We start from the raw sequence: 18709 nt of genomic DNA, 5'->3' as shown, positions 1-18709 counted from the left end.
GCAAATGAGATGGTGGCAATGTACATTGCTTTTCGCCAGTTAATATGAAAGGACATTGATCCACTATAAAACTTTTCAAATTTGAGCTTCTAAAGTTTGATGCATTTCAATATGAAACTCAATATTAGAAATAGTCTAAAATATTTCTATTTACCAGCACACAAACAAAAAGAAAAATGGTGGCAGATGGGGGAGGAAGTTGGTGTTACCTCTTGCTCTCGTTCATAATCTTCCCTGTCATATTCCTCATCCTCATGTTGGGTTGGCAAAGCCACGCTGTCAAAGTCCATAGACATTGTCAGAATTTTTTTTAAGAGAAATAACCCTAACAGAAATATAAAAAGTAGAATTCTTTGTTTAAAATTCAAACTGTAATTACATGATTAACTTCCAAACATAGATAACATTAACACAAAACAAATAACTGTTGATGTTGAAAAGTCTGGAACGAAAACAGAAGTTGCTGAAGAAACTCAGTAGTTTGTGTGAATGGAAAACAGAGTTAATGTTTGAGTCTAGTGACCCTACTTCAAAACTGATTGTAGGTAAGAAAGGTGGTATTTCCAGTGAATATTTGGGGAAGCGGTTTAATCAGCTGAATATCAGCTTTTCTTACCATCCATCCCTTTGTCTCCTTGACAGTCATTCTCTCTATAGGTTCCATCCCCAGCTATCTGCTCGCTCCTTTCCACACCCCTGTCTTGAGCATAAATATCACCTTTTCCAAGCTACTATCAGTTCTGAAGAAGGGTCACTTGACTGGAAACATTAATTCTGCTCTCTACCCATACATGCTGCCAGACCTGCCTGAGTTTCTCCAGCAATGTGTGTTTTTAGATAACATTAATATTTGGATTTAATCACTACGTTAATATCATGAAATATAGTAAATTATCACATTATGTAGTTCTTTGGACTCCCAAACACCTGGGACATATTGGTGGTACTATCATACCTAAGTCACAAGACCTTAACTTCAATTCTTCTTCCAGAGCTGGCGCACAATCTGAGCAATCCCCAGCATTTACTGAAGGTGTATTGCATGCCCAAAATGCCATATTTCAGATGAGACATTGGAATTAAGATCCCTCTCCTTGCTTTGATGGATGTAAAAGATCCCAAACACAATATCAAAAGAGCTCTGGGGTTTATCCCAAAATGTCCTGACCAATATTTCCACAAACAAAATAAAGAAAAATATCTACTCATTATCACAATGAGGGACTTTACTGTGCACAGCATTTTTCAAGTTACAACCGTGGCGACACTTCAAAATAATGGTTTATCAGCTATTAAGCATTTTGAGATAACTGATGATCATGTAAATCACTGTAACAATATATAATATATTTCAATGAATATATCTCACTGTACTTACCATCGAGAAAGACATGATGACTTGGAAACTTGAAGTTAGTGGTGTTATCTTGGGAACAGCCCATATCATAGTAGAGGGGGTGTTGGATGTATTGGAATATATGAAGGCGGATAAATCTCCTGGTTCTGACCAGATACATCCAGAACACTTCAAGACACAAGAGAAGAAATTGCAGGGGCCCTGGCTGATATTTTTGCACCATTAATAGTCATGGATGAGGTCCAGGAAGGCTGGAGGGCAGCAAATATTGTGCCATTATTCAAAAAGGGCTGCAAAGAAAGGGCTGGGAAAAATAGACCAGTGAGCTTAACATCTGTGATGGTTAAGATGCTTGAGAAGATTCTGAGGGATAAGATATACGTGCATTTGGAAAGACAGGGTTTGATTAGGACCAGTCAGCATGGCCGTGAGAGTGGTAGACCATGGCTCACAAATTTGTTACAGTTCTTTGATGAAGTGACCAGGAAGGTTGATGAGGGCAGGGCTGGAGACGTAGTCTATATGGATTGCAATAAGGCTTTTGATAAAGTTCCAAACAGAGCCATAGAGATGTACAGCATAGAAACAGACCCTTCGGTCCAACCCTTCCATGCCGACCAGATATCCCACCCTACCTAGTCCCACCTGCCAGCACCCAGCCCATATCCCTCCAAACCCTTCCTATTCATATACCCATCCAACTGCCTCTTAAATGTTGCAATTGTATCAGCCTCCACCACATCCTCTGGCAGCTCATTCTATACACGTACCACCCTCTGCATGAAAAAGTTGCCCCTTAGGTCCCTTTTATATCTTTCCCCTCTCACCCTAAATCTATGCCCCCTAGTTCTGGACTCCCCGATCCTACAGAAAAGACTTTGCCTATTTACCCTATTCATGTCCCTCATAATTTTGTAAACCTCTACAAGGTCACCCCTCAGCCTCCAACGCTCCAGGGAAAACAGCCCCAGCCTGTTCAGTCTCTCCCTGTAGCTCAGATCCTCCAACCCTGGCAACATCCTTGTAAATCTTTTCTGAACCCTTTCAAGTTTCACAACATCTTTCCAATAGGAAGGAGACTAGAATTGCACGCAATATTCCAACAGTGGCCTAACCAATGTCCTGTACAGCCGCAACATGACGTCCCAACTCCTGTACTCAATACTCTGACCAATAAAGGAAAACGTACCAAATGCCTTCTTCACTATCCTATCTACCTGCGACTCCACTTTCGAGGAGCTATGAACCTGCACTCCAAGGTCTTTTTGTTCAGCAACATTCTCTTGGACTTTATCATTAAGTGTATAAGTCCTGCTAAGATTTGCTTTCCCAAAATGCAGCACCTCGCATTTATCTGAATTAAACTCCATCTGACACTTCTCAGCCCATTGGCCCATCTGGTCCAGATCCTGCTGTAATCTGAGGTAACCTCTTCGCTGTCCACCACACCTCCAATTTTGGTGTCATCTGCAAACTTACTAACTGTACCTCTTATGCTCTCCACTGGTCACAGTCTCCAGTCTGAAAAACAACCCTCCACCACCACCCTCTGTCTTCTACCTTTGAGCCTGTTCTGTACCTAAATGGCTGTATTCCAGGAGATCTAAGCTTGCTAATCAGTCTCCCATGGGGAACCTTGTCAAATGCCTTACTGAAGTCCATATAAATCACATCTATTGCTCTGCCCTCAATCTTCTTTGTTACTTCTTCAAAAAACTCAATTAAGTTTGTGAGACATGATTTCCCACGCATAAAGCCATGTTGACTATTCCGAATCAGTCCTTGCCTTTCCAAATACATGTACATCCTGTCCCTCAGGATTCCCTCCAACAACTTGCCCACCACGAGGTCAGGCTCACCAGTCTATAGTTCCCTGGCTTGTCTTTAACGCCCTTCTTCAACAGTGGCACCACATTTGCTAACCTCCAGTCTTCGGCACCTCACCTGTGACTATCGATGATACAAATATCTCAGCAAGAGGCCCAGCAATCACTCCTCTAGCTTCCCACAGAGTTCTCGGGTACACCTGATCAGGTCCTGGGGATTTATCCACCTCTAACCATTTCAAGACATCCAGCACTTTCTCCTCTGTAATCTGGACATTTTGCAAGATGCCACCATCTATTTCCCTACAGTCTATATCTTCCATATTCTTTTCCACAATAAATACTGATGCAAAATATTCATTTAGTATCTCCCCCATTTTCTGTGGCTCCACATAAAGGCTGCCTTGCTGATCTTTGAGGGGCCTTATTCTCTCCCTACATCAGAAACATAAACATAGACAAGGAAGAAACCATGGTCTCATTCGATGTAATGGCACTGTTCACCTCTATTGACAAAACCCTAGCCAGAGAAATAATATCCAACCTGCTGGACATACAGAACAGTCAACAGGACGTTGAACATATTAACAAAGGCGGCATACTTAAACTACTGGACCTGTGCATCACAACACACTACACATTCAACAACCAGATATACGAACAAATCAACGGAACACCCATGGGCTCACCGATCTCCGGACTCATAGCAGCAGCAGTAATGCAACGGTTAGAAAAAACAGTTTTAATGCAATTACAACCGAAACTCTGGGTCACATATGTGGACGGCACCTTTGTAATCATTAAAAACACAGAAATAGAGAACACACACCGGATCATCAACGCCACACTCACAGGAATCCGATTCACGAGAGAGGAAGAAAAGGACAACCAGCTCCCATTCCTAGACGTGATGGTACAAAGAACACTGAACAGACAACTCACTACAAAGGTATACAGAAAAGCCACACACACAGACCAAGTCCTGAACTATGAAAGCAACCACCCCAACACACACAAATGAAGTTGCATCAGGACATTATTCAAAAGGGCCACAACACACTGCAGCACACCAGAACTACAAAAAGAGGAAGAAGAACACCTATACAAGGTATTCACCAAAAACAGATACCCGCGCAATTTCATCAACAGATGCCTAAGGGAAAGACAACGAAATGAGGACATGCCACAACCCAAAGGACTGGCCACACTCCCATACATCAGGAGCATTTCTGAACTGACAGCCAGACTGCTGCGACCACTAGGAATCATAACAGCACACAAACAAGCCACTCTCAGACAACAACTCACCAGGACAAAGGACCCGATACCCAGCATGAGCAAAACCAACGTAGTGTACAAAATCCCATGCAAGGACTGCACAAAACACTACATAGGACAAACAGGAAGACAGCTAACAACCCGCATCCATGAACACCAACTGGCCACGAAACGACACGACCAGCTATCCCTGGTACCCATACACTCAGATGACAAACAACACGAATTTGATTGGGACAACACCACCATTATAGGGCAGGCCAAACAGAGAACAGCCAGGGAATTCCTCGAGGCATGGCACTCATCCACAAATTCTATTAACAGACCTAGACCCTATATACTGGCCACTGCAGCGGACAGCAATTGACAACTGGAAGCGGCAGATTCAAACCAGTATAAATGCCGGAGGAATCAGCACAGGAGGCTCCCAAGCACTGAAGAGGTCACCTAGAAAGGGGATGAAACGTTTGCAACAAAAACTCCTAGCTCGGCGAACAGAACCACAACAACTATCCTGTCTATACCTGACGTATGCTTCCTTCTTTTTCTTAACCAAACCCTCAATTTCTTTAGTCATCCAGCATTCCCTATACCTACCAGCCTTCCTTTTCACGCTGACAGGAATATACTTTCTCTGGATTATTGTTCTCTCATTTCTGAAGGATTCCCATTTTCCAACTGTCCCTTTACCTGTGAACATCTGCCTCCAATCAGCTTTCAAAAGTTCTTGCCTAATACTGTCAAAATTGGCCTTTCTCCAATTTAGGACTTCAACTTTTAGAGGTTGGGGAAATTGAGGACTCGAGGGCATCAGGTTAACATTGGAGGAGAAAGAATAAAATGTAAGCTGAGGGGCAAAGTTTTTTTTAAAAACACAGAGGCTGGTACGCATATGAAAAAGCCATCAACGGAAGCGGTTGAGGTGGGTACATTAACATTCAAAAAGCATTTGGGCAAATACATGGACAGGAAAGGATTAGAAGGATATGGGTCAAGTGCAGGGAAACAGGGTTAGCATGGGCAGACATTTTGGTCAACATGGTCCAGTTTAGGCCAAAGGGCCTGTCGCTGTGCTGTAGGAGTCTATGACTGTATAATTAATACTGATAATGTAAGAACATCTTCTCCTCCAGAGTCTCTTTTCTATTACCCAGACCATTCAGAAACCCTCATTTGATTCCATTCTGGTCTGTGTATCTCCAGTCAGTTTTTCTTAACTCCACATGATCACTCCCCAAAGAATCCTTCATTGCCTTCTATGCTCATCTTTATCTATATACCCTCTTTTGACAGGAAGGCAGCCAACCTATCAATTGTGCTGTAAGAAATAATCTATAATTCAGAACAAAACTTATTTTCAGCCAAGTATAAAAAGATTTGATTCCATCATCTTTTCCTCCTTACAGACTTTATTATTACTCTTCTAATAGGCAAGTCAAGCTTCCTGAAATATTCTTGTTTGCCTCATTTTTGGGGTCAATCTGATGCAACAGCTTCTCCACCACAAAGGCAGCATAATTCATTTCTCTACAATCATCTACCTCCATGCCCAACTCAACTTACTCACTGTATCACTGATGGTCACTTCCAGGCACAATTAATTCAATGCTTTCCCAGACAGCCTCATGTGCTACACTATCCAAAAAGCTAAGCTCATTTCATATTCTATTCCACTCATAACCTGCATACTCTTTCAACTGAATAATCCTGTCTGCACTGCCCTACATCAGTTCTAGGGCATTGTTTGAATGAGAAGTTTAAATTTTGAATTTAACTTGTGGATGACCTCACCTTCCAATCTTTGCAACTTCCCCTGGCATTAGAATCTCTATTACAAAATTCTGTTAATATTTATATGGCTGAGGAAGTGGAAATTAACAATTGCTGAGACTCAATTCATCTCATAACAGCATCTGGTTACAATAGTTGAGAAATCAATCTTCATTTGCAGTAAAACCAAACAACTGATGTAAGAACAAAAGAAGAAACCTGGAAGAATGTATCTAAGTCTGCTGATGACATTTAATTAAGTGGGAATGTAAGCTAGATGCATAGGCTGAAAGTAGATGCATAGGCTGAAAGTACTCTAGATGGGTTGTAGGTGGGTATCAAGTTGGCAACTAAGAAATAATGTGCGAAAGTGTGTAGAAATTCACATTAGTAGTGAAAACAAAAGCAAAAGTTTTTTAAAAATGTGAACTTTATAATTAATGTTTTTCAGAGGGACTTGGGCATACTCATGCAAGATACGCAGTTAACACACAGGTACAGCAAGTAATTAGAAAGTTAAATGACATGTTGTTCTCTGTTGCAAAGAGATTAGAATAAAAGAATATAGAAGTCTATCTGCAACAAAGTGGGGTTTTGGTGAGATCACACCTGAAGAATTGTATGTAGTTTTGGTCTCAATATTTAAGGACATTGGAGGCAGTATACTAAGGTTGAAAATGTGTTGCTGGTTAAAGCACAGCAGGGCAGGCAGCATCCAAGGAATAGGAAATTCGACGTTTCGGGCATAAGCCCTTCATCAGGAATGAGGAGAGAGTGCCAGGCAGGCTAAGATAAAAGGTAGGGAGGAGGGACTTGGGGGAAAGGCGATGGAGATGTGATAGGTGGAAGGAGGTCAAGGTGAGGGTGATAGGCCGGAGTGGGGTGGGGGCGGAGAGGTCAGGAAGAAGATTGCAGGTTGGGAGGGCGGTGCTGAGTTGAGGGAACCGACTGAGACAAGGTGGGGTGAGGGGAAATGAGGAAACTGGAGAAATCCGAGTTCATCCCTTGTGGTTGGAGGGTTCCCAGGCGGAAGATGAGGCGTTCTTCCTCCAACCGTCGTGTTGTTATGTTTTGCCGGTGGAGGAGTCCAAGGACCTGCATGTCCTCGGTGGAGTGGGAGGGAGAGTTAAAGTGTTGAGCCACAGGGTGGTTGGGTTGGTTGGTCCAAGGGATGAACTCGGATTTCTCCAGTTTCCTCATTTCCCCTCCCCCCACCTTGTCTCAGTTGGTTCCCTCAACTCAGCACCACCCTCTCAACCTGCAATCTTCTTCCTAACCTCTCCGCCCCCACCCCACTCCGGCCTATCACCCTCACCTTGACCTCCTTCCACCTATCACATCTCCATCGCCCCTCCCCCAAGTCCCTCCTCCCTACCTTTTATTTTAGCCTGCCTGGCACTCTCTCCTCATTCCTGATGAAGGGCTTATGCCCGAAACGTCGAATTTCCTATTCCTTGGATGCTGCCTGCCCTGCTGTGCTTTAACCAGCAACACATTTTCAACTGTGATCTCCAGCATCTGCAGACCTCATTTTTTACCCCCAGTATACTAAGGTTCACTACATTGGCCCCTGGAATAACAGGGTTCTCCTATGATGAGGGGCTGAATAAGTTGAGCCTGTAAGTTGGGTCTCTAAACTCAGAAAGAATGAATGACCTGATTGAAACATTGGGGTGCGCAAATGAGAATAAAGTCTCTCTTGGCCCAGAGATATTGAGTTACAGTACTTTTTATTTCACATCTCTCCTGTAAATCTTCTGAATGCTTATCACATTTATTCATTATATAGCTAACCTGCCCGTATAGTGCACTGCACGAGCACCTGCTGGACAGGACATCAGCTCCTAAAAAAATAAGGAGCTGGGTTCTATTCTATTAAAAATCACTGTTTGGCTAACAGCTGCAGAGAATATTTTTACACCGGTAATCATCTTCAATAGACCTTTGTTGATGTGTTATAATTAAAATGAAAACCCTAAGCATGGGGAAAATGCTAGATGTTAGACTTAACATTTTCTTTAAAATAGGCCACTCTTGTCACGGGCAACTAAGGATAAACCACAAACGCCAGCCACATCTGAGTCCCACGTTCAGAAGAGAACACATTTAAGATACATGTGACCAACAGACAGAAGTAACCATTGCAAACTTGGTTGGAAATGCAAAAAATACTAAAATTAGTCTGCAATAATATTAAAAAAGTTATTACATATGTAAGAGTGGCATACATTTAAGTTGATTACATTTTAAATCAAAATAAGAGCAGCAAACAAAAAACACCATGTCGGTCTGTTTTTGCAACTGATGTCATTGAATACTGTAAATTGATTGCCAGAGTGTTTATAAATGTGAGTACACTTAACAAGCCATGCACCATTATAATCATTATTCCAAATTTACAAGTGGATAAAGCATTTTGCTAAATAGTCAGGTGACAGATTTGTCAAAGTTAAATGAAAGCTACTGTACCAGCATGGATTCAAGGTTCGTTAAGTGACAGAAGAGAGCAATGTTGAACAGTAATTTTCTTTGGACAGCAAGATGACACTTGTATAGAAAGAGCTTCCCAAGAGGTTAGTATGAAAATCACTGCTTATTGATGCTAATGACCTTCAATTTGGGAGTGCAGCACACAACTTCAAACTTTGCAGATTATCTAAAACTTGAAAGCACTGAGCTGATGGTGGAATGAGTGGACAGATAACAAAGCGATGCAGAGAAGTTTGTAACAATACAATTTGGTAGGACAAATAAAGAGGAAATATAAAATTCTGTGGGACCTAGGATTTAAAAGGGGCAAAGGACTGAAAAACAGGATAAGGCCACTTCACCCTTTCAATCTGCTTACTATTCAATAAATCATGGCTGATTTCACTGTGGTTTCGCTCTCCTTTCCTTTCTGCATCCACAACCCTTAATTCTTGTCTATTGAAAATCAGGCTTGATCACATTCATTCCCACATCAGATGTTAGATGGAATTGTGCAGTTTCCTACTTTATGCCTCTCACCTTTCTTGAATAAAGGTGTGCGTTTGCCAATTGTCGATGCACTAGATTATTTCCAGAATCTAAGGACTCTTTGGAAAATCATAACCAACATGTCTACTAGCTGTGCTGCAACTTCTTTTAAAGCCCAAGGATAGAGACATTATAGTCCTGGGGACTTGTCAGCCTTTGGCGCAGTAGTTATCCCAGTACCTTCTCCCCAGTGATGCGACTATTTTATGTCCATCCCTCCTATCACCTTTCGATTTTCAATTATCTTTGAGAGGTTTCCCAAGTCCACCAACAGGTAATCTGACACCAAGTGTTATAAACATTCAAAGCCTCCACCATCAGCTCACTCTCTAGGTTACCAATACTACTTAGTCATTCCTATTCAGACACTTGTAGAAACCTATTTGTTTTAATATTATTGGAGGCTTTCTACATTGTTATCCTTTTAGTTATGCTTTGCATGTTTCTAAAGTTTGTCCAATCATTTGATCAACCACTAATCTTTGCAGATTTGTATAATATTTCTTTCAATTTAATACCATCCTTAATTTCCTAGTTTAGCCACAGCTGAAACATCCTTCTCAACCAGGCTTTCTTTCTCATCAACACAAGAATTATTAATTACCATCTCCTTAAAAATCTGAAATGTACCATCTCACTTTTCAACTAGGTTTTCTGTTTGCCTTAGTCAGTTCTGCCTTCACAACCTCATACAGGGCCAGATTTCCCAATAGCCAAATAGTAGTTTATGCACCACAGTTGGGAGTTGCACGGCAGGACCCCACAGAAACCCCAACATAGCTGACTCAGGTAACTCCTCATGAAACTGAAGATCCATCAGCCAATTCTTCTACACCTAAAAACTCAGTCACTTATGTGGACCATTCACACCCCTGGCACCCTAATATTATACTTGTCCTATGACTTCCCTTTCACAAGAGCTGTCAAAACAGCTACTTGTGATGCTCAGAATACAACTCAAGTATACTGCAGCTACTACTGTGAAAAAGGGAACACTGTTCAACTTCTTTCAACTCCTTTCACTTAGAGGGACCTGTCAGGTCTAATGTATACTCCACATTTCTGAATGGGACCTGATGGAAATCTGCCAGAAATGCAAACTACTTTCTTAAAGGAAAAATATTGGAGTGAAATAGTGATTGCTCCTCAACTTTCTTAAGGTCTTAAATGCTACTCATAGACCCACACTTCTACGTATCAACTTGAAAATGAAATTCTATCATGCTGTGGTCCCTGTCACATGCTTTAACATGATGTTATTGATCAAAACTGTTTTATTGCATATAACTAGGCACAACAGCCTAATCTTAGGCTGGTTCTAGAACAAGTGTTCTCAGAATAATTTCTTAAAGCAGTATGAACTCATTTTCCAGTCATGATAAACTTAAATGAAACAATGATTCTGCATCAATTGGCTTATAAACCCTCAAATGGTATGAGAAACTGCAGAAAAGATTTATGAAGGATGTCTTCAAGAATGATGAACTTTAATTATGTAAACAGATTGGAGACGTTGGGACTATTCTCATTGAGGAGAAAGTTGACATTTGATAAAGATGCTCAAAAATCAGGAGGAATGAAAAGACAGCAGATAGAGGGAAACTATTCCCATTGACACAAGTACGGAGAACCTGAAGACACCAGTTTAAAAAGGTGAACGTCAAAAGCAGCAAAGATAACAAGAGAGAAAAAAAGTTAAAAACACAGTACATAGTGCATTTCCAGACTCGAGCTACTTGACAGTTATATTGGATATTGGTTTTCAAATGGAATTGAATCATTATCTGAGGAGGAAAATAATTACAGGAACGCAGGAAAAGGCGTGTTGCTCTTTCTGAGACAGCACTCATGATGGGCCGAATTTATGAAATAGAAGGATCATAATGCAGAATAATTGCGTCTAGATTGATGATGATCACGACCACAAATAAATATTTATTTTTCGGCCGCTATTAGAAGGATTAACCGTGATGCTGGTTGGCTTTGGGGGGGGATGGAAGCTGCAATTAAACCTCAAAATAAGTGAAAACTTACCAAAGTTGAAATTAAGGCCAGAACTTGTGGACTTTTCATGCCAGTACTTAAAATTACTGGCCCTGGCAACCAGATAAGAATTATACCATGAATCAGACTTCAGAGAGTGACTACCATGGAATGTACCATCACCATGGCCTCAACCTGACTTTACAGTATAAACCGGGCGACGTATCTTGAATGGCAGCCGAGTGTAACCAGAGATGGCCCGGGCTGCGATAGGGACCCAGCTCTCTTCCAATCGACGGCTCGGTAGGCGGGACTTCCGACGCCAGTACAATTTGTCCGTTACTGGCGCGAGGATTATTTGTTCGAAACCTGGCGCTCGAACGCCCGCGGAGTGAGGCGGGAAGGGCGCTGCCACCTACAGGTCACGGCTTGGTCACGTGGCTCTTTTACGCACTCCGAATGGCCAACGGCTGCAGATGATTGACAAGTGGAGGAGGAGATCGATTTTTAAGATGCCCGGCGAAATTGGTAATATCAATTTTGTAGATTAAGAGGATAAATGAAATGATGGGCAGTGTTACAAGACTCTCAGATTTCTCTAAATTAGTCCTGCGAAAGGGGTGGTGGTGGAGAGAAGATTAGATTCCCTTTCGGGCCCTTCGGCCCAATCAGTTCATACTGACCCTCCGAAGAGCTACCCACCCAAGTCCATTTCCTTCTGACTAACGCACCTAACACTATGGGCAATTTAGTATGGCCAATTCACCTGACCTGTACATCTTTGGATTATGGGAGGAAACCGGAGCACCCAGAGGAAACCCACACAGACACAGGGAGAATGTGCAAACTCCACACAGTCACCCGAGGCTGGAATCAAACCCTGGGACCCTGGTGCTAACCACTGAGCCACCATGCCACCTCCCTCATTAGAACAGTTCTGGTTTGCCCCGTTCTACCCATTTTACCACCACATCTACATTGTCCCGTAATTTAAATTTTTCTTCCTTTTTACCACGTAACCAATTTTCATGTCACCTTGTAAGTTCCTGCTCAAAATACTCGAGTTAGTGCGTAGTTCATTAATGTACATTACAAACAACAAGGAATCCAGTACTGAACTCTGCCATATGGCTCCAGATTACCAGTAAAAAAAACCTTCAACCATCACTTTCTGCCTTCAGTTCCAAAATCAATTTTGGATCTCACTAGCTCTTACATTCTTGTTCAATCTCCAGTATGACACCACATCAAAAATTTGACAAATCTATACAGACTACTTCAACCGAACTACGTTGATGAGCATAGCCAGTGACCTCCTGAAAAACTCAAATCTGACTTGACCAGATGACCCATAACAAATCTAAATTAACCGGCCTTGATTAATCCTTAAGTCTGCAAATGGAGATCAATTGCGTGACAGGAATATTTTCCACAAGTTACCTGACTGCTGCTTTTAGATTCACTGGTCTGTAGTTTCCAGGCTTATCCCTTACAACCTTCTTGAATAAATATCACATTTGGCTGTATTCCAATGTTTTCCCAGCATGCTGCCTGACCGGCTGTGCTTTTCCAGCACCAAACTTTTTGACTGTCTTCCAATCTTCCTGTGGTTGGAAAGGATTTGAAAATTAATGTCAGGGCCTGTAATTTTCTCCTTTATCTCCAACAGTAATCTGGGATACATCTCATCTGGACTTCAATGTTTATTCACTTTCAAGTCTGCTAAACCTGTTCGTATCCTCTCTCCCTCTGAATTTGTACGAGTATATCACAGCTCCCTCCTTGATTTCTATACCTAGATTGCATTTGTCTTCACTGTAGAGAAGGACTAAGTATTCATTTGAAACCTCAGCTGTATCTTCTGACTCCACAAACATTGCCACTTTGGTTCTTAATAGGAATACTTCATTCCCTGGTTATTACGTTTCCCCCAATATACTCAAGACACTTTTGGATTTTTTTTTGTTTTGCCCACCATATTTTGTCATGGCCCCTCTTCACTGTCCTAATTTTTGAGTTATTCCTTTTGCATTTTCTGTATTTAGAGGGCTTCCTTTGTTTTGAGACCCTAGAATCTACCATAATCTTCCCTTTTTCTAAAACTCCTGTTTCCAACCCTGTACACTCTTAAATGTCCAGATTATTTGGATTGTTGGTTCTACTGACTTCCCCTTTACGAAAATATCTTGGCTGTTCACTCTCACTATTTCCTTGTTGAATGACTCCCACTGCTCTGATGACTTACTTATAAGTAGCTGGTCTCAGTCCAATTTGGTCAGATTTTGTCTTATTATCAACCTTCCCGCATTTCAGAATCTTTATTTTGAGTCCATTTTTTGTCCTTTGCTGTGACTACCTTAAATCTTACTGAGTTACGATCATCATCAAAGAAATGTTCTCCTATTGTCTTTCCACCTATTGTCCAGCTTCTTTCCTTAGTATTAGGACAGCATCATTCCCTCTTTGTAGCACCTTTAAATGTGCTGAAAAAGCACATTTAAAAAGCTGAAAAAGCTTCCTTGGATATATTTTAAGAATTCTGTACCCCCTCTAAGCCTTTCACATTTTATCTATCTGTCTTTAATATTGGCAAAGTTTGCCTACATAAATTGGTCCTTCTATCTCTCCCAGATGGTTGAGAGGTCTATAGTATAGGAGAAAGTGAGGACTGCAGATGCTGGAGATCAGAGCTGAAAATGTGTTGCTGGAAAAGCGCAGCAAGTCAGGCAGCATCCAAGGAGCAGGACAATCGACATTTTGGGCATGAGCCCTTCTTCAGGAATGAGGAGAGTGTGCCAAGCAGGCTAAGATAAAAGGTAGGGAGAAGGTACTTAGGGGAGGGGCATTGGAAGTGCGATAGGTGGAAGGAGGTTAAGGTGAGGGTGATAGGTCAGAGTGGTGGTGGGGGCGGAGAGGTCAGGAAGAAGATTGCAGGTTAGGAAGGTGGTGCTGAGTTCGAGGGTTGGGACTGAGACAAGGTGGGGGAAGGGGAAATGAGGAAACTGGAGAAATCTGAGTTCATCTCTTATGGTTGGAGGGTTCCTAGGCAGAAGATGAGGCACTCTTCCTCCAGCCATCGTGTTGCTATGTGAACCTGTGTTGCTATGGTCTGGCGATAGAGGATTCCAAGGACCTGCATGTCCTTGGTGGAGTGGGAGGGGGAGTTGAAGTGTTGAGCCACAGGGTGGTTGGGTTGGTTGGTCCGGGTGTCCCAGAGGTGTTCTCTGAAACATTCCGCAAGTAGGCGGCCTGTCTCCCCAACACAGAGGAGGCCACATCAGGTACAGCAGATGCAGTAAATGAGGTGTGTGGAGGTGCATGTGATTTTGTAGCAGATATGGAAGGATCCCTTGGGTCCTTGGAGGGAAGTAAGGGAGGAGGTGTGGGTGCAAGTTTTGCATTTCTTGCGGTTGCAGGGGAAGGTACCGGGAGTGGAGGTTGGGTTGGTGGGGGGTGTGGACCTGACGAGGGAGTCACAGAGGGAGTGGTCTTTTCGGAACGCTGATAGGGCTAAGGAGGGAAATATATCCCTGGTGGTGGGGTCCTTTTGGGGTGGCAGAAATGATGACGGATGATATGTATATGGAGGTTGGTGGGGTGGTAGGTGAGGACCAGTGGGGTTCTGTCCTGGTGGCGATTGGAGGGGCGGGGCTCAAGGGCGGAGGAGCGGGAAGTGGAGGAGATGTGGAGGAGTGCATCGTCAATCACATCTGGGGGGAAATTGTGGTCTTTGAAGTAGGAGGCCATCTGGGTTGTTCAGTATTGGAACTGGTCCTCCTGGGAGCAGATGCGGCGGAGACGAAGGAATTGGGAATATGGGATGGCGTTTTTACAGGGGACAGGGTGGGAGGAAGTGTAGTCTAGGTAGCTGTGGGAGTCGGTCGGTTTATAGTAAAGGTCCGTGTTGATTTGGTCGTCTGAGATAGAAATGGAGCGGTCGAGGAAGGGGAGGGAGGAGTCTGAGATGGTCCAGGTGAATTTGAGGTCGGGGTGGCAGGTGTTGGTAAAGTAGATGAACTGTTCAACCTCCTCATGGGAGCACAAGGCAGCACCGATACAGTCATTGATGTAGCAGAGGAAAAGGTGGGGGTTGGTGCCAGTGTAGCTGCGGAAGATGGACTGTTCCACATATCCTACAAAGAGGCAGGCATAGCTGGGGCCCATGCGGGTGTCCATGGCTACTCCTTTGGTTTGGAAGAAGTGGGAGGATTGGAAAGAGAATTTGTTCAAAGTGAGGACCAGTTCAATCAGTCGAAGAGGGTGTCAGTGGAAGGGTACTGGTTGGTACGGTGGGAAAGGAAGAAGCGGAGGGCTTTGAGTCCTTCGTGTTGGGGGATGGAGGTGTACAGGGACTGGATGTCCATGGTGAAGATAAGGCGTTGGGACCGAGGAAGTGAAAATCATGGAGGAGGTGGAGGGCGTGGGTGGTGTCCCGAACGTAAGTGGGGAGTTCTTGGACTAAGGGGGACAGGACCGTGTCGAGGTATGCAGAGATGAGTTCGGTTGGGCAGGAACAGGCTGAGACAATGGGTCGGCCGGGGCAGTCAGGTTTGTGGATTTTGGGCAGGTGGTAGAAACGGGCGGTGCGGAGTTGTGGGACTATGAGGCTGGAGGCGGTGGATGGGAGATCCCCTGAGGTGATGAGGTTATAGATGGTCTGGGAGATGATGGTTTGGTGGTGGGAGGTGGGGTCATGGTCAAGGGGGCAGCAGGAGGAGGTGTCCGCGAGCTGGCGTTTAGCCTCAACAGTGTAAAGGTTGCTGCGCCAAACTACTACCGCGCCTCCCTTGTCTGCTGGTTTGATAGTGAGGTTGGGGTTGCAGCGGAGGGCTGCACATTCCGAGGGTAAGAGGTTGGAGTGGATGAGAGGGGTGGAGAGGTTGAGGCGTTTAATGTCGCGGCGGCAGTTGGGAATGAAGAGATTGAGGGCAGGTAAGAGGCCAGCACGGGGTTTCCAGGTGGATGGGGTGTGTTGGAGGCAGGAGAAGGGGTCTTCAGAGGGTGGATGAGAATCCTGGTTGAAGAAGTAGGCGCGGAGGCGAAGGCGGCGGAAGAATTGTTCGATGTCTCGCCGCGTGTTGAACTCGTTAATCCGAGAGCGTAGGGGAATGAAGGTGAGGCCTCTGCCGAGGACTGATCTTTCATCCTCTGAGAGGGGTCGTTCTGGAGGGCTGGGAGCTAGGACCTGCTGTGGAGCTGGAGCTGGGAGTGGGGGCGGGGTTAGGCATCAGGGCAGGAATTGGGTGGGGGCAGGGGCGGGGTTAGGCATGCGAACGGAGATCGGCGTGGGGTCAGAGACCCATGCGGGGTGGTCGTTGTGCAGGTGAGTAATATCACTGGGGGCGGAAGTGGCTGCAACTCAACAATGCAATTGTTCCTTTTTATATTTTTTAAAATTTAACCTATTTTTCTAAATAATCTATTCATAGAGGTTATTATAAAACTCTGAAGCAGATGGGAATTGAACCTGAGCTGCTCAGTCCAGGAGTATGGCTTTAATTGAGGAACCTTCTAAAATATCACCCCTAGTATTTGCAGTAGTTGACTCCTTGATCAAAGTTGTGACATGCTTCCTCTTTTCACCCTCTGTCTGGCCTGAAGATTTTATAGTTGAGAGTGTTGTGCTGGAAAAGCACAGCAGGTCAGACTTCATCAGAGGAGCAGGAGAATTGACATTTCGTGCATAAGCCCTTCATCAGGAATGAAGCCGCCTTTTCCAGCACCACACTGTCGACGCTGATCTCCAGTATCTGCAGTCCTCACTTTCTCCTTCCTGAAGAATTTATAGCAGGAATATGGAGCCAATAGTTTTTCAGTGCTAATACAAATAGTTTGAATGATGATTTGATATGCATCTCTTCAATCAGCACCCTCGCATCTGCCTTACTCGACTCCTCACATTAAAAATAAATGCCATTCAGCCTTGCTGTGCTTCCTACCTTGACTATAAATGCTGTGTCTTCCAAACATATTTTTTCTCCAGCATGACCACTTAAATCTCTCCATCCACTCCAACCTTTCCCCATCCAAACGTGCAACCCTCCATCCCAACCTCCATCTCACCATCAAACCAGCTGACAAGGGAGGCACAGTGATAGTTTGGCACACCAATCTCCAGATCACCGAATGTCACTAACTCGCTCACATCTCCTCCCACCATTCCCTCAATCACAACCCGACCTCATCACCAAACCATCAACTCCAAGACCATCACAATCTCATCACCTCAGGAGATCTCCCATCCACAGCTTCCAACCTCATTGCAGGTTTGGAGAACAACGCCCATTTGTCTCCTCCCCAAAGTTCATAAACCTGACTGCCCTAGTTGATCGATCATTTCTGCCTGCTCCTACCCCATTGAACTTATCTCGACTCCATCCTGTCCCCTTTGGTCCAGGAACTCCCCACTTACGTTATGGACACCACCCTCACCATTCACCTTCTTCATGACTTATTCCCCGGTCCCCAACACCTCATTTTCACCATGGACATCCATCCAGTCTCTCTACACTTGTATCCCCCATGAGGAGGGCCTCAAGGTTTCTTCCTCCCACAAACCTGAACAGTCCATCTCCACTGACATTCTCATCTCCCTGGGCAAAAATGGTCCTCACCCTTAACTTTTCCTTTCAATCTTCCTACTTCCATAGAGGTGGCCATGAGTACCTACATGGGTCTAAGCTGTGATAGCCTCTTCATAGGGTACGTGGAACAGTCCCTCTTCTGTAGTGCCCATGTAACTAACTCCCACCTTTTTCTCCTCCACATCAATGACTGTATTAGAGCTATCTCATGCTCCCACAAAGAACTGGAAAAGTTCATCCACTTCGATCAACCTTCTCCCACTTCAGAACCTTTATCTCCACCTTCCATCTTGACCTTAAAATTCACATGGACCATCTCTAACACCTCTTTCTCTTTCCGGGACCACACTGTCTCCAGCAACCGACTCAGCACCAACATCTGTTATAAACCCACTGACGCCCTTGGTTACCTCGATTACACCTCCTCCCACCACCCCTGCAAAAACATGTGATCTCATACTCCCAATTCCTCCACCTCTGCCATATCTGCTCCAGGACATTCCAGATGTCCTCCTGCTTCAAGGATTGCAATTTCCCCTCCCAGTGATCAACAATGCCCTCAACTGGATCTCTTCCTTTTCCCACACCTCTGCCCTCAAACAAAAAACCCTCGACCACAATAAGGAGAAAGTCTCCCGATCTTCACAACCCACCCCACTAATCTCCAAGTCCAAAGCAGCATCCTCCACCACTTCTGCCACGTGTGGTCTGAACCTAGCACCAAAACAATCTCCGCCCTGTCCAAGGTCTTGAAGAATCATTCCAAGTCCAGTAGAGATTCACGTGCATTTCTCTTGCCTGATTTATTGCATCAAATGCTCCCAATGTGGTCTCCTCTATATCAGAGAGACAGAGTGCAAACTCAGGAACCAGTTTGGGAAACATGTATGGTC

At 44.1% G+C, this 18709-nt stretch overlaps 1 protein-coding gene across 3 annotated transcripts in view; it reads right to left on the bottom strand.

The window, feature by feature from the left end:
* The window catches only part of cep152 (centrosomal protein 152), a 78515-nt gene extending 67082 nt beyond the window's left edge, over positions 1-11433 (bottom strand). The window contains exons 1-2 of one of the 3 annotated variants that reach the window (XM_060852806.1): positions 11284-11433; positions 210-325 (exon numbers count right to left, since the gene is read on the bottom strand). In XM_060852806.1, coding sequence (XP_060708789.1) covers positions 210-296 — 87 coding nt within the window. In that variant the 5' untranslated portion in view covers positions 297-325; positions 11284-11433. Of the gene's footprint in view, positions 1-209; positions 326-1378; positions 1564-11283 lie in introns of those variants that run through there. The other 2 variants (XM_060852807.1, XM_060852805.1) reach the window with 2 other exon arrangements.
* Between the last annotated feature and the right edge of the window lie 7276 nt (positions 11434-18709).

Source organism: Hemiscyllium ocellatum, chromosome 39, assembly GCF_020745735.1.
Source record: "Hemiscyllium ocellatum isolate sHemOce1 chromosome 39, sHemOce1.pat.X.cur, whole genome shotgun sequence".
Taxonomy (NCBI): Eukaryota; Metazoa; Chordata; class Chondrichthyes; order Orectolobiformes; family Hemiscylliidae; genus Hemiscyllium; species Hemiscyllium ocellatum.
This window is presented reverse-complemented; position numbering and strand designations above follow the sequence as displayed.